Raw genomic sequence first — 24473 nt, forward strand, 5'->3', positions numbered from 1 at the left:
TGAGGAGGGACGCAGTGGTCACTCTCCCAGCCTCCCCGTGGCTCACGCACCATGACACAGCCCTGGGGACGCGGCTGGCCAGGGCAGGCGCACGCCCTCCCATCACAGACCAGCATCATGGCAGCTCTGCAGTGCGGGAGGTGGAGGCTCAGATTGGACTCGGGTGTGAAAGGAGACCTGGGGGCTGATAAAAGCACATGAGCCCTGGGGGACAAAGAGGCTGATGGGTGGGAGCCCCTTGGGCCTAGGAGCCGGCCAGCAGGCAGGGAGCCTGGGAGAGGAGAGGAGGCTCTGGGTGCAGGCCAAGCCTCCGCGAGGACTCAGGCGGTGGCACCGGGCATGCTGGGACGGGGTGCGGGGGGAGGCAGGGGAGTCCTTGGGGCCCGCATGTGTTCTGTGTCTTGGCTCAGCAGCTCAGGAGCACTGTCCTCAAGATGAGGTGAAAGGTGGGGATGTGGAGGGAATCACCGTGGGAACAGGTGACGACCACAGAGGCAGGTGCCCAGTCAGACCAGGGGCTGGCAGGGAGCGAGAGGGCTTCCTGGTGGCACAGGGGAGACCCGGTGGGCAGAGTGGGGGCCGCTGTCCCAGAAGGCTATGGTGGGCTCACTAGAAGCCAGGCTCCTCTGGGCTTGGCTGGGGCCCTACGTTGGAAGCGGGGACAGGCATTACAGGGGAAGCTGTCAGTTATGAATTGGGTCCCTGCTGGTTTGGGCGGGATGCTGTGGGCAGTGCCATCTGACCCCTGGGCTGCCTACTGCGGATAAAGGGCTGGGTTCCCGGTTGGGCTGCAGGGTCCTGAGTCGAGTTCCAGGTTTCCAGATGGTCTGGCCCCTGCTCTTTGTATATTTAGCCTCTCAGGCCAAAAATTAAGTAAAGGTGGGGACACAGGATATCGTCTCCTTGGGGATATTGGGGGTATGGCCCAGACTGGGGGCCTGACCTTCAGTTTCTATGGGGAGGAGACAAGCCCAGTGCACCCAGGCAGGGGGTCTCACAGAGACACCCCCTAAAGCCAGGGTTCCAGTGAGTTCCACAGTCGGGCAGAGGCTTCACAAGACACCCCGGAGAAAACAGCCAGCTCTGAACCCTGGTGCTCAGCAGAGGTGCCGTCTCTGCAGCAACCACAACCACGGGCTGGGCCTGCAGACCCCCAAGCGGAGGAGCTAAAGGGCGCTGGGAGGGGGTGCGTGAAGCACTGAATTCCTTTAATGGGAACCAAAACGGGGACAATCTGTCCCCCACACCACACACACACATCCACATGCACACACACATGCACATGTGACACACGCATATTCACACACAAATACACACAACACACACATGCACACAACACATACACATATACACATCACAAGTACACACAGTACACATACACAACACACATATACACACACAACACACATCCACTACACACATACACATACACACATGCACATAACACATACACATATACACATACACAAATACACACACTACACATATACACAACACACACCCACTACACACATACACATATACATGCACACAACACATACACATACATACGTACACACAAATACACACAGTACACATATACACAACACATACATGCACACACATACACACATACATGCACACACAACACCCACTACACACATACACATACACACAATACACATATACAGTATAGGCAATACACACATATGTTACAACACACGTGCACACAATGTACACATGTACACACATGCATGCATATACATATACGCATACACATAACACAATACATATACTTGCATACACAACACATGTGCCCTCATGGACACATGTACACATGCACAAACCACATATATACATATACCCAGATACATGCATACATACATATACATGTAAACACATGCACATATGTATGCACATATACACATGCACACACATACACATAAAACATACACTCATGCATGCATGTACATACACACATATACATATAATACACACACACGCACACACACACACACAGAGTCTTCCTGCAACCTGGAAAGTGTGGCCTGTGCTGGGCTTGGGGTGTGAGTGAGGTTGCAGGCCAGCTGGCATTACTATGAGCCTGGACCCAGTGGCTGGGTGTGGGGTGCAGTACTCAGGCCCTCTGGCATGAGTCCTGAAGGCACCCTGGGGGCAGCCATGGGGTCCTCGGGCTGTGATAGGCCCTGGCAGGGCAGCCTGCCCCGGTCCCCACATCGGCCCCTTCCTGACTACCCCCACTCACTCTCGTTCATGCAGGAGCGGTACAGCATCTTGGCCTTCTCCACAGCCGGCCGGTCCTTGGCCGTGGAATTCTCTAGCACCACTGTGGGCACAGGAGAAGGTGGGACAGAGGCCCGACGAGGCTGCAGGGGCCAAGTCACAGGTCCCCACACCTCTGCAGCACTTGGCAAGAGGCGGTTCCCCAGCTGCTGGGCCCTTATTCCCTCTCCTCTGTGCACACTGGACCAAGGAGGAAGCAGAAACAGGGGCGAGACACAACCAGACCCAACTCCTGGCCCAGTGCCATCTTGTTGGGCATCACCCATTGCTCACCCACCAGGCGCTGTTACCTTTGAGGATGACCTCCACCTGGTCGCGGAGGATGTCGAAGATGCTGTATCTTGAGTTGGTCTCGGGGATCACGTGGTGCCGCAGCCAGCCTCCGCATGCGAACTGGTAGAAGTCATCACACGGTTCCATGGTCGGGTCCATGTTCTGGAGGATCCTGGCGGCTGCTCGTCCCCATGGCATGGAGCAGGGAGAGGGGAGACTGAGAGAGTTGTGGACAGCCCAGAAGCCTGTCTCCCGGCCCAGGAGACAGCCTGGTCCCTTGGGAAGGGGCTGCTGTCCATCCAGTGAGGCTGTGGGCCCTGGGAGAGTTAACCACCCTCTCTGAGCTGCAGCGATGGAATCACCCAGCCTGGGGTCAGTGCTAGAGTTTTCACTCATTTATTTTTAGAGACAGGGTCTCACTCCGCTGCCCAGGCTGGAGAGCAGTGGCATGATCAGCTCACCGCAGCCTTGAGCTGCTGGGCTTAAGCGATCCTCCCGCCTCAGCCTCCCAGAAGCTGGCATCACAGATGTGTGCCACCTTGCCTGAATGCTATTTTAAAAAAATTTTATTTGTAGAACGTCGTGGCAGGGCCTGGCTGCTGGAGGCTCGGGACTGGGGACCCAGCGGGTGCCAGACGCCAGCAGAACACCAGCTCCCCCAACTCCACAGCGAGTCCGGCCCATGTGGCTCCACAGCCCTGTCTTGGAGCTGCTCCCCTGGGTCTTGGACAGGGCCTGTGCCCATGTCAGCCGTGAGCCCCCAGCCCCAGAGCAGGCTGTGGAGGGCAAGGGGGGGTGTTTACCTGCCATCACACAGCCAGGGGTGGTGCAGACCTCGCTCCCCTCCTGGGACTCTGGGATCCCTGCCGGCAAGGAGCAGCCTGAGCACTGGAGCCGCCGAGAGGGCGGGGCATGACTGGAGTGGGTGTGGGCGGGGCAAGGCCCGGTGGGTGTGGCATGAGGCTAGGCATAGACTGGGGTGCGGAGCAAGGCCAGGGTGGGTGGGGACATGAGCTAAAGCAAGTAGGGCGAGGCCCGGGTAATGGCATAGGCTGGGGTGGGTTCAGCGTGGACCTCCACCCATCTCCCACTCCCATGGGCGGTCCAGCCTGGCAGCCCAGGTCCTCCCCCAGGTGGCCTGGGCCTGAGGCCTTTGGTGATGGTGAGCTTCGTTCTTCGTCCTTGACCCCTGCAGGGACCTGGGAGCCCCTATACACACTCTGCCTCTGTGGACCCCCACAGCCGCCCCAGGCCCCACGGGCTGAAGCTGGCCATTCTCCCTCCTGCCTTCTGCCCAGCCCACACTCACCTGCTGCTAGGACCAGCTCCTCCAGGCAGCCTGCCCTGCTGCCCTCTCTGCATGCCCTGTCCGGCCTGCCCCACCCCTGTGCCAGGCGGTGGAATTGAATGTGCTGAGGCCACGTAGGAGTTGGGTGGAGCGCCCACAGTGCCCAGAAAGCCTCCTGCGCCCAGCAGACGCACCTGGCTGTTGTCCCTGCCTCTGTCTCTCCCCAAGCCCCTCCTGCGGCATGTGACAGTTGGGTAGAACCCAGCCTGGCCGCAGGCTCTGTGCCCCTCCACGGAGTCCCCTGCCCCACGGGAGGCCTGTGCCCACCTGCCAGGGCTACTTTGGAAGGGAAGGCCAAGGCTACCTCGGGCTTTTCGTTTTACAAAGGTCCTCTCCTCCTCTAAGGAGCACAGCCGGCTAGCAAGTTGTGGCAGCTGTTTCCCTGGGGAGAAACACAGAGTTCAGCCAGGGCCTCCCTGGAGCAACTCCCTGGGTGCTGGGTCCTCCGTGGGGCAGCACGCTGTTTCCCCACGGTGCTGGGTGCTGCAGCCCTGCCCCTGTAGTGAGGGCTGGTCCCTGGGGCAGCAAGATAGGAGAACCGAAGAGGGCATGCAGGGGCTGCTCCACGTGCCTCCCGCTGGGCTTGAATGGGGGCGGTTTGCCCTGCCTTGCCAGCCCCCCTTTCAATTTTGCCTCCACCCATCCCACGGTCCCGGATGTCCCAGGGCTTAGAGGGGTCCTGGGGTGCTTTCCCCTCCTGATAGCCTCCTCTACCTCAGGATCTTCCTGACCCCGGCCAGACCCACACAAGGTGGCGTGCTCCTGAAGTCCCACAGGGCAGGCTCATTTAGAGGGACAGGGCCCCTTTGGAGGGGGTGATTGATTTCCCGCTGATTGATGACCCTCAACCCCAGCCCCCCCCACCCTCACTGTCTGCTGAAGGTGCCAAGCCACCCTCCCCATGTGCCTCCACTGCCTGCTGGGAGGGGCCTACCTGGTCAGCACCGGGGGCTCCTGGGATGGCTGTTATCTGCCTGGAGAGAGGTGTGGGAGAGGACGGAGGGCCGGGGAGAGGAGGGACCCCAGGTTCAGAAAGTTGATAAGCCAGGTCTGGCTACCTTCAGACCCGGCTTGGGGCTGAATTTCCCCAGCAGTGAGGCATGCAGAAGACTGAGTGGAAGGAGGGAACAGGGCTCGTTCAGGTCAGGGCTGTTGGCAGGCCTCAAATCTGGGCTAGCCCTGGGCAGAGACTGCAGAGAGAGTGCTAGAAGCTACAAAAATATCAGCCCCTTGGGGGCTTGGCCACTCGAAGGACCATTAACCCAGCATTGGACGATGGCTGTGAACCAGGCCACATGCTGGGCACTGGAGTTCAGATGTGAGCCCAGCACAGCCCAGCTCTCAAGGAGCCACCGACCCCACCCACCAGATGGAAACGTAGAAAGTGCTGCAGACATGGAGGCAAAGTGCTGATGGGCAGGGCTGAGCTTCAGAGCAAAGGAACCCCAGGCCAGCAACAGAAAGGAGGTGTGTGCCAGTGGAAGACACGGCTGCCCCGTGGGGTTGCCAGTGTCGGCAACCCAGAGCCTGCGGACCAGAGCCTGACTGTGGACACCAGAGGCCCCCTCCTCAGCAAGAGTGGATCGGAAGGACATTTGACCTCCGACCAAAGTGGTGACAAGGACGGCAAGTGCTTTCTGCTTCTGATTGGGATGTGGCAAGTTGAAATTGACTGTGGCCCCCACCCTACCCGTGAGAGCTGGAGAAGCTACAACACGGGCACATTTAGAAACCCACGAGTGCCGAGGACATGGAGAAACCAGAATGAATTGAATCCCAGAGAGGAACGAGGCCATCCCAGGAGAGGAGAGGCCTGTGGCTGCTCTGCTTCTGGAATCAAAGCACGAGGAGGGGCAGACATGCCAGGCAAGGCCGTTCAAGCATGGCAGGACACGTCTGTAGTTCCAGCTACTCAGGAGGCTGAGGTGGGAGGATTGCTTGAGCCCAGGAGGTTGAGGCTGCAGTGAGCTAAGATTGCATCACTGCATTCCAGCCTGGGAGGCAGAGTAAGACCCTGTCTAAAAAACCCCCAAAACCCCCAAAACCTAAAATGCAATTTAAAAAAAAAAGAAAGAAACTACAAAAACAAAAATCAAACAAACAAACAAGTGAAGTTCTGAAATGCAGTAAGTAGAATGAGCGGCCGAGAACCAGCCAGACCTGGGGCTCCAGTCACATGGAGAGCAGAGCAGGGGTCACACACTGGATAAAACAGGACCTGGTGCATCTCCGCTACTCAACTAGCCAAGTAAATGTGTGAGTGTATGAGACAGCCCTGACAAGCCTGTCCTGTGGGCATACTGTAAGTGTGGTGCCCCCATTTTGGGGCTGACACACGTCTAATAGCTTATCATTTCACAGTACATGCACATACATGACATCCATCAGCTGATGCCCAAAACATGGGCCTCTGTTAAGTGGGAAAGGCAAGAATTTTATTTCAGTCTTGCAACTTCAGAATAAAAGGTATAGAGAAATAGAGGGGTGTTTCCCAAGGAAAAAAAACCCAAAAAATCAAAAACCAAAAAAATACCATGAGCTACACACTGTCTGATTCCAATTATGTGACACTCTGGAAAAACAAAACTTTAGATGAGAGATGGTGAATCGTGGCTGCTAGGAGTTCGGGGCAATGGATGTTGAATAGATAAAGGAAAGGGGCTTTTTGGGGGCAGTGAAATTATTCTGTATGATACCATGATGGTGAATGGTGAATGCATTTGTTAAAACCCACATAACTTTATAGCACAAAGAGTAAACCTTACTGTATGCAAATTAAAGAATCATGTAGACAGGAGATCCCAGGGTGAAATGCAGAACGAGACTCGAGGTGTGTGACAGACGTGTAAAACAGTCTCATTGAAATGAATAGGGGAGTCAAGTGCTGACCTAAGTAACTAGAAACGAGTAGAGTCTGTGAGACTAAAGGCCAAAGAAACTGTAGGTAAGTGCTGTCCTCTGGGTGTTAGGGCTGTTCTTCATGGGATCCCAGCCTAATTCTGAAACCACTACTCGTGTGTATTGTAATGGAAAAAGTAAGTGGATAGCAGGTGGCTGGGCTGGTTGCTGCTGCAGTGAGAAGTTACAGACAAGGAAAGGAAAGAGGTTGGAAGGGTCCATGTGGTGGCAGAGACATCAGTGTGAGCTCATTTTTGGCTTAATATAGAGGCAGATGGTGCATATAGAAATATTTATAGAGATGAGTGTCTAGATGGAGTCATAGATACAAACACATTCCTGTGCTCTGCCAGGTGAGCTAGGCCAGGAGCAGCAACGACCAGGGACTAGTGATGAGCAGTGAGTAGGACCTGGCCCTGGGTTTCTGTGTGTTCGTTTTTTAGACACCACCTTATCCTAGAGGCTCTTGGTTTCTGATACCATTATCCGGTAAAATGGGCTCCTTGGAAAATGGTCGATTATACAACGAGGGCAGGAAACATACGGAATGAGCTTGGGACGTGTGGAAGTGTCAAAAAACAAGAAAGGTCTCCCTCCCCAAAACTCACCCCAAAGTCACAGTAATGGGGATACACAGAAGGTCAGAGAGCAGCTGACAACTCCCAGTGGCCAGAGTTGGAACAATTTGAGCAACGCAACATAGTAGTGGATTATAATGCAAAGTATAAAATAAATTATTCACAAATCATTGAGCAAATAAATAAATGAGGGAGAACAGACAAATCTCTCATACAGAAGAATTCCAAATGCTTTATGTGGATCCCCTGCCTCTAAGGATGTGGAGCTAACTGCCTGCTCCTCAGGTGTGGAGTTATGCTCACTGCACACAGTGACTCCCTTTCCAAGACTGCACTATGAAAAAGAAGGGAAAAAAGTAACATTCAGTACAGAAACCAGACACCATCTCCAGCCAGGCAATTAAGGTTCACATCAACAGTGAGAAGTCAAGTCATCGAGGGTGTGCACCTGTGACCTGTGGCCTTCCTCTCCAACATGAGTTACCCCAGTCCAATCACGAGAAGACCATTAGACTAATTCCAGCTGAGGGTCATTCCACCTGAGCAGTCACCCTCAAGACGGACAAGATCATAAAAACAAAAACAAAGGAAAACAAAGAAAGTCTGAGACACCATCACAGCCACGAGGAGCCTGAGAGGATGTGGTGTTCTGGGTACGATCCTGTGACAGTAAGAAGGCATGAGGGGAAAACCGGAAAATCTGAATTGAGTAAGAACATTAACCGGAAAATCTGAATTGAGTAAGAACATTAATTAATAGCAATCTCTCACTATTGGTTTATTACTTGTGGTGAATATATCATGCTAATGCAAGATGCAAATAATAGGGGAGACTAGGTGCGGGGTGTGTAGGAATTTCTGTACTATCTTTGCAATGCTTCTGCAAATCTAAAATTGTTCTACATTTTTGAAACATTACTGAAGGAAACCTGAACAGAGGATCTCAGACCTGTAGGACAACATTAAATGGCTTAACATATATGTAACTAGAGTCCCAGAGAACAATCTTTGAAGAGATAATGGCCAAGAAATCTTGAAAGTTGGTAAAAGATATAAATCTACTCCAAGAAGTGCAGTGTATCCCAAGCTGGAAAAATACAAAGAAAAGCATACCCAGCAGCATCATGGCCAAACTGTGGAGGACTAAAGATAAAGAGAAATTCATAATTAAAAACTTCAAGAAATACTTAAAAGCAGTCAGTGGAGCAGGGCATGGTAGCTCATACATGAATTCCAGCACTTTGGAAGGCTGAGGTAGGTGGATTCTTTGAGTCCAGGAGTTTGAGACCAGCATGGGCAACATGAAGAAACCTCACCTCTACAAAAAAAATACAATACAAAAATTAGCTGGGCATGTTGGTGCACACCTGTGGTCCCAGCTATTTGGGAGGCTGAGGTGGGAGGATTGCTTGAGTCTGAGAGGGGGATGTTCCAGTAAGCTGTGATTATGCCATTGCACTCCAGCCTGGGCAACAGAGTGAGACCCTAGCTCAAAAAAGAAAAAGAAAAAGCAGAGGGGGAAAAAAAGACATATTCAGGGGAACAACAGTAAGAATGATGGCAACTTCTCATCAGAAACAATGAAGGCCAGAAGATGATGGAATGAGCTCTTTAAGTGCTTGAAAAAAAAAATACACTAGCAGCTTAGAATTCTATATATAGCAAAAACATATTTCAAAAGTGAAAGTGAAATAAAGGCATTTTAGACTGAAGCCGAGAGCATTTGTCTCTACCAGATGTGTACTGCAACCGATGCGAAAAGGTCATCACTCAGAAGGGACACAAAAACGGTGGGAAGACCAGATTGGTGGGCAGGAATGAGGCATATGGGGAAGGTTAAAGAGGGAGCACCAAAGTGTGATTGGAGACCCTGACCCAAACAGTGCCTCGAGTTCTTTCTTTCCCATCTAGTCAGATGTATCCAGAGCAAATTTGGATAACTAAAGAGGCAAGTTGGTGCCTCCTTCATGCCTGCATCCCCCTCTGCTGCCCCCGCTGCACTCCCAACATGGGATTTCCCCTGACCTTGTTGGGGGGAACCCCCATGGAAATTCACCAGATGCTGCAGATCAGGGGCTGCCTGAGGATGCAGTGGGCTCCTGCGGGAATGTTTTCAACACGGAGTTAGATGAGCTAGGCATGTTTTTACCCTTGACTTACAGTGTCTCATTTAATCAACACAAGGTGGGCAGATCACTTGAGGCCAGGAGTTCCAGACCAGCCTGACCAACATGGTGAAACCCTGTCTCTACTAAAAATTAAAAAATTAGCCTGGCACACGCCTGTAATCCCAGCTACTTGGAAGGCTGAGGTGGAAGAATTATTTGAATCTGGGGGGCAGAGGTTGCAGTGAGCCAAGATGGCATCATTGCACTCCAGCCTGGGCAACAGAGCAAGTCTCCATCTCAAAAACAAAAGCAAAAAAGAAGCTTGTGAGGTTGCCCACCTCTACTTTTCTTGGGAAACCAGTTGGGGAGGCAAGATCATACACCCAAGGTCACTTTCCTACGGGGAATGGCAGGGTTTGGACCTCCAGACTCCATACTGGTGTTCAACATCTCTGTTCTTCTAAGAGAATCGGCAGAAACAGTGAGACCCTCTGACACAACGGCTGAGAAGACACAAAGTCTCACCCTCATGCTGACTATGATCACTGGAAACACCATCAACAAACTCTCCAAAAGCATATTTTTCTTTTTCATAATTCCAAAAGGGAGCAGCTTTCCTTAATGCTCCATTGACACAGGGTCTTCTTATTCTTTTCTATTTGCATGGATAACTTCTGTAATAGGCCACTCATTTTTACATACGCTTTGTGCATTTTAAAAACTATCTTTGACATCTCCTCTGAACATTTAGTTTTCCTAAAGCTTTCCGAATTCCTTGATTTGAATAACACCCCTGCCATGGTTCGGATATGGTGTATTTTGCCCCACGGAGTCTCATGTTGAAATGTGAGACCCAATGTTGGGGGTGGGGCCTGGCGGGAGGTATTTGAGTCCACTGGACGGCTTGAAAAGAGCCCGGCACCTCTTCTGTCTCTCTCTCTCTTTCTCTCTCTCTCTCTCCTGAAGTATGATCTGCACACAGGGGCTCCCCTTCACCTCCCACTGTGAATGCGGCAGCCTGAGGTAGACGGGAGCCATGAAGTATGATCTGCACACGGGGGCTCCCCTTCACCTCCCACCGTGAATGCGGCAGCCTGAGGTAGATGGGAGCTGTGCTTCCTGAGCAGCCTGCAGAACCGTGAGCCGAATCAACCCCTTTTCTCTGTAAATTTCTCAGTCTCAGGTTTCCTTTAGAGCAAAACATATGGATTAAAACAACCTTGATTTAAATAATTTACATTTTAAAATTTCTCCTCTCTTCTCAATCCCTCTTTCAGAAGGAAAAGCCACAAGAACTTCACAGAGTGGAGAAACACCCTCCCCTGAGAGTGAGTGATTGCAGACTGGCTGCCATGCAGTTGTCGGGTATGAATTTACGGAACTGTGTGGCCAAGGAAACCTTTTTCTGAGAAGCCAATTTAAAGAAACTCCAGGCTGGTCGTGTCCCAAGGTTCCTGGTAGAAACAAACACATATTCTCCAGAGGAAACATTTCTCACCCAAGTAACTCAGGAGTGCCACCAATAAAGCCAATCTGAATATGTGTTTACATTTTCTAAAAAGAAAATCTTACATTAGTGAGAGACAACAAACAGCAAAACTAGAACCCAAAAGATTGCCCTTGAGGAACGATCTGAGCCAGAATGTGTGGAAGGCATAGTGCCACGGGCCCTGGGGCCTGACCCCTCTCTGCATCTGTGCCTTGGCCACGTCGCTCCACAGTTGCTCCCACAAAAGGGGCAAAGGATATTTTTTCTTCTGTCTTGTGACTGTGGTGCCCCATGTGACTTGCTTCAGCCACAGAATGAGGTGGAAAGGACAGTGTTCCCATCCTGAGCCTGGGTCCTAAGAGGCCCTGCATGTTTTCATCTGTCCTTTGGATTTCTTTCACTGCCAGGAGAGGGTCTGCACAGGCAGGCTTGCTGGCTCCAGTAGGAGGATGAAATTGACACGGACAGAGCACCCCAGCTGAGCCCGGCCTAACAGTGGAGGTGCCTCACAATGAATCATTGCTTTACACCAGTGAGTGTTGGGCTGGTTTTTAGGCCCCAGTTGCTAAAATAAAATAAGTATGTCTGAAATACTTTAAAAATAATCAAAACAAGGCCGGGTGTGGTGGCTCATGCCTGTAATCCTAGCACTTTGAGAGGCCAAGGCGGGCAGATTACTCGAGGTCCAGAGTTTGAGACCAGCCTGGGCAACATGGTGAAACCCTGTCTCTACTAAAAAATACAAAAATTAGCCAGGTGTGGTGGCAACGACCTGCAATCTCAGCTTCTCAGGAGGCTGAGGCATGAGAATCGCTTGAATCCAGGAGGTGGAGGTTGCAGTGATTCAAGATCGCACCACTGCACTCTAGCTTGGGCGACAAAGACTCTATCTCAAAAAAAAAAAAAAAAAATCAAAAACAGAAACAAGGAACAATAAAAAATCAATTTGAAAAAGAATAAGTTGTAAATTCTAGAAATAAAACCAATAGTTGTTGAGATTTAAAAAACAAAAACTGCTACGAACTCAAAAGGCTGAATTGAGCAGCAGATGTAACAAACCAGGAGACTTAGTGGAGTGAAATGTAGTTCTAAAGAACTGACCTGGAATGCAGGACAGAGTCAGAGGTGGAAATGATGAAAGGCAAGTGGAAAGGCAGGAGGACGGTGGGGAAAACGGAGTGGACGTTTTGTACAAGGAGAGAAACGAGATGACGTGGGAGACAGAACATCTAGGAAGACAATGGGTACAGTTTTCTAAAATCAATAAACGTCATCAGTGCTCAGCTTCAGGAATCACAACAAATCCACAGCAGAATAAATGCAAATGATTTCACAGTTAGACAACTCGTGGTAAAAATTCAGGGAGGAAAGAGCGTTTACCCCACAGTGGAATGATAGTTAGACTGACAGCAGATTTCCAAACAGCAGCAAGGGGAGTCATAAGAACTGGAAGCTAAACCTTCAAGATACTGAGAGAAAGTAACAGCCCAGACTCACTTAACCAATTAAACTGTCACTGAAGGATGCGTGCCAAATGAAGTTATCCTCACATGGACAGGAGCTAAGAGTTCACTGCTGATAGATTATTTTCAAGCAGGGCTCCCCCAACTTGTCTGGTCACAAGAAAGGGCCCGAATGTGTGTGGGATTCAGAGGTCTTACCCTACGAGATTCCTGCTCACTCTGTTTGGGGGCCATTCAAGATTCCCAGGTCTGACTCTGTTCGGGGCCAGTTATGGACTGACCTCATGTTTAAAGCTCTAACCCCTCATGTGACTGTTTGGAGACAGGGTCTGTGAGGAGGTCTGAATACCAGCTCAACGGGCAGGGCTGGTGGGGGCAACATAATCCAGCAAGGCTGGTGCCTTCGCAGGAAGAGGGAGAAATTCTGGAGCTCACTGTCTCTCTCCACCATGCAAGGATGCAGCAACAAGGTGGCCATTTGGCAGACCAGCATGTTGAAGTGGAAACACATTTTTAAACAACAAAATAAAATTTAAAGAAGTGTGGGGCCTGTGGGAAGAGAGTGTAAACCAGAAATAAACTATACCTCCCAAGTGGCTGATGGAGCCTCCCCTCCATTACTTTGGCATTCCAAAGTTAACCTGAAAAACTAATTCAGGCTATAATGGGAAGTGGGGGCTCCTTATGGCCCCTCCCTTTGGAATTCAGGGACAGTTGACCAGCATTCACCTTAAAACAGACACTTGCCAGGCACAATGGCTCACACCTATGATCCCAGCAGTTTGGGAGGCTGAGGTGGGAGGACTGCTTGAGCCCAGGAGTTCGAGACCAGCCTGGGCAACACAGTGAGATGCAGCTCTACAAAAAATAGAAAAAAGTAGCCAGGTGTGGTGGTGCATGCCTGTGGCCCCAGCTGCATGGGCAGCTGAGATGGGAGGATCACTTGAGCTCAGGAGGTCAAGGCTGCAGTGAACCGTGATTGCACCACTGCACTCCAGCCTGAGTGACAGAGTGAGACCCTGTCTCAAAAGCAAATGAAACCAGAGACCTTAGGCCTGAGAGTCTTATGACGAAGTCTGATAAGAACCACAGACTACTTTCTCTGAAGCCTGCACCTGGGAATTTCACCTGAATAATAAGGACTGTGGGCTCCACAATCCCTTGTTTTAACCCAGACATTCCCTTCAATTGGTTCCAAGTCTTCGGGTAAACTCTCTAGCCAGCTGCAACCAGAAAGCCTTGGAATCTACCTGTGCCCTGGAAACCCCTACCTGGAGTTCTCCCACCTTTCCAGACGAACCAGTGTCCATCTTACACATATTGATTGATGTCTTAGATCTCCCTCAAGTGTATAAAACCAAACTGTCATCTAACCACCTAGGGTACGTGTTCTCAGGGTCTCCCAGGGCTATGTCGAGAGCCATGCTATTTGGCTCAGAATAAATCTCTTCAAATATTTTACAGAGTTTGACTGTTTTTGTTGACAAGAGGGTCTTATTCAGTTGGCATCTAGACTTGGACTTCACAGCCTCCAGAATTGTGAGAAAATACATTTCTGTATTAAAGCCACCTAAGCATTTTGTGACTGTAGCCCAGGCAAACTGAGGCAGGACCCAACATCTGGATTTGTAACAATTTCCCCAGGTTATTGCAATTATCAAGCAAATTTGGTCAACCTTGTTTTAGACCAGTGCTTCCCAAACACTCATGTGCAGATGAATCACCTGGGGTTGCTAAACTCCGACGCTGGTCCTACAGTCCTGGCTGGGCCTTGAGTTTCTGAATTTCTAACAAGCTTCCAGGCGATGGCTGACACCACTGGTCTGTGGACCGCACTTTGAGTACGAGACTCCAAAGTATGTGTTTCAGAAAGAAGAAAAACTATTTAATAAGAACTGCCCAAGAGGTAAGAGGAAAGATGCATAATGGAATTCATGAGAATATGGTGATATCTGACTTAACACTGAGTGTATTAAATAATAACGTGGCTGATATGCAGTAGGTAAAAAGCAAGCTAGAAACCAAGTTCCTGGCCAGGCGCGGTGGCTCACGTCTGCAATCCCAGCACTTTGGGAAGCCAAGGTGGATGGATCACCTGAGGTCAGGAGTTTGAGACTGGCCTGACCAACATGGTGAAACCCCGTCTCTACTAAAAATACAAAAATTAGCTGGGCATGGTGGGCGCCTGTAATCACAGCTACTCAGGAGGCTGAGGCAGGAGAATCGCTTGAATCCGGGAGGTGGAGGTTGTGGTGAGCCGAGATTGTGTCACTTCACTCCAGCCTGGGTGAAAGAGCGAGACTCTGTCTCAAAAAAAAAAAAAGAAAAAGAAACCAAGTTCTTAACAGAATAATACATGAACAGGATGGGGTAGTAGTGTGAAGAGTTAAACTGTTCTAAATGCTTGCATTGTTTGGAAGAAATAATGGAGATATTGATGAGTTTAATATTCAAGATAAATATGCCCATAAAAATTGACGGGAGAGATTCTACTTTTCGCCTAGGACATCAAAAGCTACAACTGAGTATCATTTCCTTCCTAACAAGAAGAAGCCAAATAATCTGCAAAAAGCACACCATTTTGGAGCCCATCCAAGACCTGAGGTCAAAGACAATAAGGTAAATGGAATTTCAGAGTGACAAGCCCTCTGAGGAAAGGCGGGGCCGCCAGTTGTTTCACCTTGGCCAAGACCTGAGCGTGAGATGTGCCAAGCGAGGCAGAAGAAGCGGCTAAAACTGCTCACACATTCTACAGGCCAAGTGCGGCTGGCACATGAGTCTGGAGTAGCCGGGAGCTCTCACCATGGAGAGTTTTTCACTCACCCCAAGCTCTGTCCATGGCGCTTCCCAGGCGCCTGTGAGAGAGCCTGGGGCGGGACTCAGAAGGCTAGGGAGAGCCTCCCTTGGTGGCTTAGGGATGCAGGCAGGGACCTGCTTTGGCTAAGGCATGAAACTACGCACACCTGGGAGGGAGCAAAAGCTTTAAACCACTGAGGTAGGTGGAACCCCTCTCACCCCCGGGGACCAGGCAAATCACCTGCTCTGTAGGAGGGTCAGGAGTAAAACCTCTGCCTGTGGAAGGCCAGGAAATCCTGTGGGCCCAGAATCCTAGACTGTCATCAAGCCGTGGCCTCTGCAGTCAGAGGGAGAGGTGGACACCTCAGGGACAGGGGGAAGCTTGGTTGACATGGGAGTGGGGTAGGGATGCCAAGAGGGGGATTCCCCCCCCCAGGTGCCCCAGGCCTGCCTAAGCCTGAGACTGGGCCAGGGCACCAGAGAGCCCCCACCTCCAGCACGAGCTAGTGCTGGCCAGGAACAGCAACAGCGACCCACACTGGCAGAGGGACCCGGGTATGACACAGTGCCTGTGTGTCACTGGCATCCAGGCTGCCGAGGGCCAAGGCTGGGGCAGGGAGGAGGAGAGAACCATCTGGTCCCTAGGCTGACTTCTCTAAGCACAGGGAACAGGAGCTCACTGCTGCAGAAACGTGCGTCTGTGCTGAGAGTAACAACAGCAAAAGAACCCCCAGCATAACCCTACTGAGGGGAATTCAATCCCTCACACTCAGGCGCTGACGGAAGAGGAGGGGCGCCTAACTCTGTGTATTAGGAAACCCTCCTGCCTCTACCATTTTAAAAAGCCCCATACGCCAAATGTAAACGTTTAAACACTTCATGAAACTCCTGTTGACTTGGTCAACCTATTTTAGGTTTTGACAAATACCAAAGTCTGCAGAGAAGTGTCTCCGCGCCTCCCCCAGCTGTATTGGGGTGATCCTGCTGATAACGCAGTGTGAACAATGACAGCCAGGGCCCCAGTTCTTACCAGCGAGCCCCAGGCCCAGTGCAAACACCGCTTGTCTCCGTCTCTGTTTGCAGGCGTCCGTCCTCCCACTGCTATAAGGAACTACTGAGACTGTGTAATTGATAAGAAAAGGGGTTTCACTGACTCACAGCTCCTCAGCCTGTGCTGGAAGCGTGGCTGAGTCCTCAGGAAGCTTACAGTCACAGCAGAAGGCAAAGGGGATGCAAGCGCATCTCGCCATGGTGGAGTTGGGGGAGACACACAAAGGAGGAGGTGCTGCTCACTTTCACACAACCGCATCGTGTGAGAACTGACTATCACGGGAGTGGCAAGAGGGAAGTCCACCCCACAATCCAGCACCTCCCACCTGGCCTCTCCCGTGGCACATGGGGATTACAGACGGACAGGATATGTGGGTGGTGACGCAGAGTTGTACCCATCATTCCGCCCCGGCCCCTCCCAAACCTCACGTCCTCCTCACATTGAGAGACCAATTGTGCCTTCCCAACAGCCCCCCAAAGGCTTCACTCCTTTCAGCACTAACTCAAAGTTCCAAGTCCAGAGTCTCATCTGAGACTAGGTATCTCAGGCCTGATGGGCCTATTTGGATTTTGGAGGCAACACATTCCTCCCTTGGGTGTGTTACTCCGGCCCATTTATCCAGTGACCAAAAAGGCTGCTAGCTCTGAGTGGGGTCCAGGACAGAGGCTGTGCAGCAGGTGCAGGCTGCTGTGCCAGCTGCTCTGCCACCTGGGCACATGACCCAGCAGATCCAGTGGTGCCTGAGGTGTCAGCAGCAGACAGGGATGCTGTGTGGAGCCTTTGGTGGCCCCCGGAGGTAAATCACAGCAGAGGCCTCTAGGATTTTGGAGCAAGGCCCCAGTGTCTTCTGCAGATGACTACTCCCTTTTTGAGAGGCAGCTCTTGGCCTGTTACTGGGCTTTGGTGGAAACAGAACGTCTGACTCTGAGTCATCAAGTCACCATGTGACCTGAACTGCCTGCCATGAATTGTGTGCTTTCTGACTACGTAGCCATAGAATCAAGTCACCGTGTGACCATAGAATCAAGTCAGCCATAAACTGGTTGCTTTCTGACCACAGAAAGCCATAGAGTGGGTTGTGCACAGCCGTGTTCCACCATCACAGGTAAGTGGTGTACAGGTGATCAGGTTTGAGCAGGTCGTGAAGGTACAAGTCAGTTACATGAGGAAGTGGCTCAAAAATGCCCATGGTCTCCACTCCTGCCACCTGCCTTCTCTCCCGCAGCCTGCACCGATGGCCTCATGAGGCATTCCCTATGATCAGTTGACAGAGGAAGAGAGATGAGGACCTGGTTCACAGATGGTTCTGCATGACATGCAGGCACCGCCCGAAAGTGGACAGCTGCGGCACCACAGCCCCTTTCTGGGACATCCCTGAAGGACAGCAGTGAAGGGAAATCTTCCCAGTGGGCAGAACGTTGAGCAGGGCACCTGGTTGTGCACGTTGCTTGGAAGGAGAAGTGGCCAGGTGTGCGATCACACGCTGATGCCTGGGCTGCGTGGAAGGAGAAGTGGCCGGGTGTGCGATCACACGCTGATGCCTGGGCTGCGTGGAAGGAGAAGTGGCCGGGTGTGCGATCACACGCTGATGCCTGGGCTGCGTGGAAGGAGAAGTGGCCGGGTGTGCGATCACACGCTGATGCCTGGGCTGCGTGGAAGGAGAAGTGGCCGGGTGTGCGATCACACACTGATGCATGGGCTGGAGCCAATGGTTTGGCTGGATGGTCCGGGACTTGGAAGAAGTATGATTGGAAAATTGGTGACAAAGACATATGGGGAAGAGGTATGTGGATGGACCTCTCTGAGGGGTCAAAAACTATGAGCCTGGGTGTTAACCACAATCTGGTAATGCTTCCTCATGATCTAAACTGTATGATAAAAAGAAGTGTTCACAGACGAGGTTTAGACACATGACGGGTACTCCGGTCTGGGGGTTGGACTTTTTGTAAAGGGCCAGATGTAAATATTTGAGGCTTTGAGGGCCACATGCATGCTCCATCTCACCTGATCCACTTTGCTGTTCTAGAAGGAAAGTAGTCATAGATTGTACATAAATGAATGAGTGTGGCTGTGTTCCAATAAAGCTTTATCTACAAAAACAAGCAAGGGGCCAGATTTGGCCCAGGGGCCATAATTCGCCACCGCTGTACTAGAAAATGAAAACAGTTGCTTCGGAGGAGTAGAATTCTGGGATGGACATGAGACTGTATTTCTCACTGTCGTTTTTGTAAAAACATTCATTTTATGAAAGAAAGTTTATCTATGACTTTAAAAATAAATAACTAAAACAAAAAAATCTAAGATAACTGTCAAAAAGGTAGAAATAAAAATCTTCTAAGTTAGTTGAGGGAAAATAGAGGACATAATGATAGGCTGATCCCAAATAAGGCGAGAAAAGGGAAGAAAAGCATGAGGAGCACAAAAGAACACAGCAGACGTCTTAGTCAGCTGGGAAGTCCTCCGACTAAAAGACAAGCCCCAAATCCAGCCATTTGCCACTGCAAGCACCACGTCTAACGCTAAGGACAAGAAATGTTTCAGAGAAAAAGAATGGGAAAAATAGACAAAGCAAATGCTGATGAGCAGCCAGTACGCACGACAGACTCAGCAGAATTTAAGGCAAAAAGCCTTGTTAAAACAGAAATGGTGACTGCACGATTGCATGCGGCGAAAGGCTTATTAACTTCGTATGTGCATCTAAATAGAATATTTGTTACATGGATGAAGCTAATTTTATAATTCATACCTAAATTTGCATTCACATAGCAATACAGCCTTAAATAGGTAAATTAGTTAAGATTTGATATAACTACCAGAATGGGTGATTCTTTAGTGCAAGATTTTAACATGTACACGTCAATACATTATTTCAGGAAATCATTCTCTTGATTTCAAAGTCTTTCATTCTTTTTAAATCAAGAGACGGAAAAAAAGGCAAATACATAGAAGCCTTGACTGAGCCAGTGGCGTATGCAGGCACTGCCAGCCGGCATTTAGTGATGGGGCCTGTTCCGCAGCACAGGCTTCTTTATAAAATTGATCAAGTGTTAGCTCCAAAGCAAGCCCAGCAAATATCAAAGAACCACATAAATAATGGCGCAGACCATGGTTTCTGACAACACAATTAAGTTAGGAATCAAGAATTTTAAAAGGTAACTAAAAACTCACGTCTCAAGATTTAAAATTTCTAAATGACTTACAAGTCAACGAAGAAGTCTTAATGGGATGAGAAAACACGTAGAAATGAATGATAATAACTGCTTAGAAAACCTTCCACAAATAATCCCCAGCTGTGGGGTCATTCCTGGTGGGGGGCACAGGGGTCTTGACGGGGACAGAGGACTCTGCCGCCCTGGAGGGAGGGGGTCGATGGCCGGTTTCAGCTTTGGAGTGGGCGGAGGCAGACTTTGCTGAGCTCCATGGCACCAAGGGGCACTCCCAGGCACTCCCGGCTAGGCAGGGAGGGAAGGTCTCTCCAGGAGGGGTGGGCTCAGGCCTCTTGGCATGGCCCAGAAGAAGAGAGGGACTCCCTCCTAGCCCACAGCTGGGGGGGTGTGTGATGGGGGGGGTCAAGCTCTGTTTTATGAAAGCCTGGAAAGCAGGTGTTTTGAGCCCAGTAGGCTCTGAACGGGGCTTCCCTGGGTTCTGGGCTCCTCAGGGTGAGCCAGCTTTTCCCTCCCCCATTGCCCACCGCCTATTAGCAGGGCCCCCCTCTCTCCCAGGTGGAGACCCTGGAGGGCCAGGGACCGCGGCCTGGGCAGCAGCCACACTGCACACGGGCCCCGACAGGCAGCCCCGGGCGGGGACCCCTCCACATCCACCGCAGCACCCACTTCTGCTCCACAGAGGCAGCCTCCCTCGGGGATGGATGGGCGGTCCAGGCCTTGCGGAGGGCTCCCGACATGAGGGGCGTTCTAGTCACACAGGCTGGGCTCCCTGTTGTGAGATCTGGGGGTGCGCGGTCCCCCGTGAGCTCTGAGTCCCCTGCCTGCCCGGGTTGGAGCACCCTGCACCTGCCCCGGGGGTGAGCGTTGCCCCAGATGCGCGCGCTGCCCAGGCTCCAAGGGACTAGGGCTGGGCCTGCGGAGGGGCTGGCCGGGGCGGCTGGAAGGTGGCCAGGTCTGCGGGTGCCTGGGAGCCCCTCACCCGAGAAGGGAGAGCGAGGGAGGAGTGGGGGGTCGTCGTTCCTGGGACTGCCCGAGGTCCCCTCGTGCAGCCCTGGCCACGCCTCTGTCTCCATGGGACCCCAGCCCGGCCCCTCCTCTGACCTGACCCAGCCTTGAGCGGGGCGGCGGCGGGAGGCCCCTCGGATCTCTCCGCAGGATGGCAGCGGGGAGGGAGACGCCAGGTGCGTCCGGCCGGCGGAAGGGACAGGAGGCTGCGCCGCTAGGCTCCGGGGTGGGAGGCGGGGAGGGGGCGGGCGGAGGGGCGGGGGCCGGGTCTGCGCCCTCCCGGGAGTTCCGCTAGGTGGAGGCGGAGGCGGAGCCGCAGAAGCAGAGCGCGCCAGTCCGAGCGGGGGCAGAGCTTTCCGGAGGGGGCTTCGGGCTCCCCGCAGGTCAGTGCCCGTCCCGCCGCCTCCGAGTCGGCAGCTCGGCCCGGGAGTCTCTGGGTGCCCCGCGCAGACCTGACGGGCGGGCTCCGGCGGGGACAGGCGGACCCGGCAGCAGGTGCAGCGGGGCAAGCGCGAAGAGCCGGCGCGGACACGGGCGGGGGGCGGCACCCGCACTCACCTCTGCGGTCTGCGTAGAGGACGCCCAAAGCCACCAGGGCAGCGGTCACCAGCAGCAGCAGCAGCCCCCCCTCCAGGAAGCCCGGGCGCCTCTGCCGCGCTCGGTCGGCGCTCTCCACCATCCCCAGGGGGCTCTCGGACTTCCCCATCAGCAGGGCTCTGGACGGGAGAGCAGGGAGGGCGGAGGAGCCTGCAGCCCAGGCCAGGGGAGACGGCCGGCCGAGGCGGAAAGGGCCAGACGCTGGCTGGGAGTAGGCTCTGGGTGCGTTCGCAGCACGCTGTTCCCGTCTCCCTCTCCAAGCCCACAGCCCCGACCCTGGGCACTGGGTCCCGGGACTTGCCACACAACCCTGGGCCGGAGTCTCTGAGTGCATGGAGATTCTAGGACAGATGCTCCCAGCTTGGGATCTCAAGCTGGACCCAAGAGGCTCAGCTCCTGAGCAGTCAAGGGACTCCCCTGCAGTGCAGCCGGCCTGGGCTCTTCGTGCTGGGGGTCCTGGAGCTGCGGGCCTGGATGCTGGGTCAGGGGCGCTGTTCGGGAGGCCACTTGGGCTTCTAGGCTCCCAGCTCACCCTTCCTGTTGGAGCCCAGCAACCAGGGACTGGCGAGACTTGAAGAGCCGGTACCCACACAGGCAATGATTCCGTGGGCCAGGAAGGGACCTGCAGGGTCAGGAAGCCTTGAGGCTCAGCTCTGGCAGCCGCCTGGCTGCGGTGCAGCTCTCGTCGTCCCCTGACCTTGTGACTATGGAGGGGACCCCTCCTGGAGCTAGCTGAGCAGTGGGCAGCACCGGAAGACACACAAGGCTGGGGACAGGCCGCTGCTCTAGGTGGGACAGGGAGCTGGGGAGGCAGGGCTGGGGGCATAGGACACGGACTCAGAAGGCTCCCAAGGCTGCGTGCTCCGATGAGCATGTATGCATGTGATTGTGAACCGGAGTGTGCACATGTGTGCAAATGAGTGTGTGCACGTGGTTGGGCGTGTGCATGTGTGACTGTGTATGTGTGTGCACACACGTGTGTACATGTTCTGGTGTGTGCATGTGTGTGACTACATGGTTGCACATGTGCATGTGTGACTGGTGTGCACGTGTGTGTGCTCTTGCGTCTGCGTGTGATTGTAGGTGTGCACATTTGTGCGTGCTCTGGCATGTGCATGTGTAACGATGTGGGTGTGCACGTGTGCATATATGTGACTGCATATATGTGTGTGTGCTCTGGTGTGTGCCCGTGTGTGCATATATGTGACTGTGTGCGCATGTGCATGTGCTCTGGGGTGTGCCTGTGTGTGCACGTGTGCATGTGTGTGCCTATGTGCATGTGTGTGATGGTGTGCACGTGTGTGTGCGCTCTGGTGTGTGCCTGTGTACATGTGTGAATGTGTGGGTGTGCAAGTGTGTGCGTGTGCTCTGGTGTGTGCCTCTGTGCATGTGTGTGACTGTGGGTATGCACATGTGTGTGTGCTTTGGTGTGTGCCTGTGTGTGTGCATGTGTCCGTGTGTGGGTATGCACGTGTGTGCGTGTGCTCTGGTGTGCCCATGTGTGTGCACTTGTGCATATATGTGACTGCACATGTGTGTGTGCTGTGGTGTGTGCCTGTGTGTGTGACTGGGTGTGCATGTGTGTGTGCTCTGGTGTGTGCCTGTGTGCATGTGTGAATGTGTGGGTGTGCACGTATGTTCGTGTGCTCTGGTGTGTGCCTCTGTGTGCATGTGTGTGACTGTGGGTGTGCACATGTGTGTGTGCTCTGGTGTGCTTGTGTGTGCACATGTGTCCGTGTGTGACTGTGGGTGTGCACGTGTGTGCATGTGCTCTGGTGTGTGCCTGTGTTTGTGTGCACATATGGGAGCACATGCGTGCGTGTGCACATCCCTCGCTGGCACTCAGCCCTGCCGGGAAGCTGTCTGGCTCTGGGGAAGCCGCTGGGTGCTTTGGGCTCTAGCACTTTCAGTCGTCACACACAATCACCTGCTGTGCTTAGCTCCAGGCCTAGACCTGTACCAGGCAGTGTGGATAATTTGGGAGCAGCAAAAGGAAGCCAGGTGCAGCCTTGCCTGTCAGGGACTGGCTGCTGAGACTGCCGGCACCCAGGCTAAATGTGCTTCTGCCTCACCGCCCGCCTCCCCCACCGCCGTCATGGTGGCCTTGCCTGGGTTCTAGATGTCCCTTAACCTGTCTGGGCATCACCCTTCAGAGGTGGCACGACCAGCTCATTTCGGCGACTCCTCCAGGGCTCCCTGACCTCTGGCTGTGTGAGGAGTGGGGACAAGGACCTGGGCCTCACTCCTTTCCTCCTGTCCCCTCTCTGCTCCCTTCCTGTCCCCTTGGCCACCTCTCTCAGTCCCTGGCCCTGTGAACGGTGACATTCATGTGTTGGCACACTCTCACACGCTTCCTTTGATGGCCTCTGCTGTGTCCCTTGACAACCCCGTCCTGCCAGTGGCTGAAGCTGAACTTGGGAGTCACCTGCGTCCCTTGCCTGCCTCCACATCCTGCTCCAGTCCTCAGCCTCCAAGTCCATCCCGCTTGGACCCTTTCTCCCTCCTGCACTCACCCCCTGTTCCAGGCTCCACCACCTCCCCTGAGAGGTCTGTCTCCCCCACTGGTCCCTGGATTCCTGCCAAGGCCCCCTTCCCAGTGGGGCTCTCCCTGGCCCAGCCTCGGGTTCAACTTGGGGAGCCTCAGCCCCTCCCCTGCTGCCTCTCTAGGGACTCCTGGCTCTGCCTCCACAACTCCTCTCTCCTTCTGTTGCCCCCTGGGAATATCAGCTCCATGGGGGCGGGGGCTCCCTCTGTGGGGCTGCCTCACCTAGGCTGGCACCCCCACCCCAGAGACCTCAGTCAGCCTCTGTCGGGTGTCTAAATGAATGAATGATGATGAATGAGTGAATCAATCATTTGAACAAGTCTGAGCTGGGCTTCCACGCACTCTTACTTTGATCGGAATTAATGAAGCTGCTATGCATTCTGAGTTCATTTCGTCCTACAGGTGTCCACCAGTGTCTCCATGTGCCCCAAAGGCACATACGAAATAAACACCTTCAAATTAAGCCGAGGGCCCTGGGGCAGATGTGGAGTGTCCGCTGAGGCGAAGGCCCTGTGGCTGCCTGGGGACACTCGTGGCCTCTCCACGTTACTAAGGATGGGGGACAGCGGGTCTTTTGGGTAAGGGAAACCATATGCCAGAGGGGGCTGCCTGCCTGGCACCCCCCTGGCCTTGTGAGAGGGGCTGGGTGCTTGGAGAGGGTTTCAAGACCCAGGACAGCAGGCTGGGCACCCTTTCAGCACAACTCACCTTTGCTCACTCAGGAGTGCCGCTGCCTGCAGGCAGGTACCTGGAGACTGGGTCCCGGTGGCTTGGAGTTGGGGTGAGCTGGACCAAGCGGGTGGATTTCCAGGGACTGGGATGGGAGGGCAGTGGCTTGGGGCTGGGTTGAGGCTGCCTGCAGGTTTCCAGGC

The 24473-nt window shown here is 53.0% G+C and overlaps 1 protein-coding gene across 14 annotated transcripts in view; it reads right to left on the reverse strand.

Moving 5' to 3' along the window:
• Nucleotides 1–24417, reverse strand: part of MMEL1 (membrane metalloendopeptidase like 1) — a 36523-nt gene extending 12106 nt beyond the window's left edge. For 2 of the 14 annotated variants that reach the window (XM_035307461.3, XM_035307460.3), the window contains exons 1-6: nt 24310–24417; nt 21018–21175; nt 4209–4286; nt 3360–3419; nt 2574–2735; nt 2246–2326 (exon numbers count right to left, since the gene is read on the reverse strand). In XM_035307461.3, the coding sequence (XP_035163352.1) occupies nt 2246–2326; nt 2574–2735; nt 3360–3419; nt 4209–4286; nt 21018–21165 (529 nt within the window). In that variant the 5' untranslated portion in view covers nt 21166–21175; nt 24310–24417. Of the gene's footprint in view, nt 1–2245; nt 2464–2573; nt 2736–3359; nt 3420–4208; nt 4287–20555; nt 20673–21017; nt 21289–21588; nt 21679–24309 lie in introns of those variants that run through there. The other 12 variants (XM_035307459.3, XM_035307463.3, XM_078330096.1 and 9 more) reach the window with 12 other exon arrangements.
• Nucleotides 24418–24473: the final 56 nt, after the last annotated feature.

This window comes from Callithrix jacchus, chromosome 7 (assembly GCF_049354715.1).
Source record: "Callithrix jacchus isolate 240 chromosome 7, calJac240_pri, whole genome shotgun sequence".
In the NCBI taxonomy this organism is placed as follows: Eukaryota; Metazoa; Chordata; class Mammalia; order Primates; family Cebidae; genus Callithrix; species Callithrix jacchus.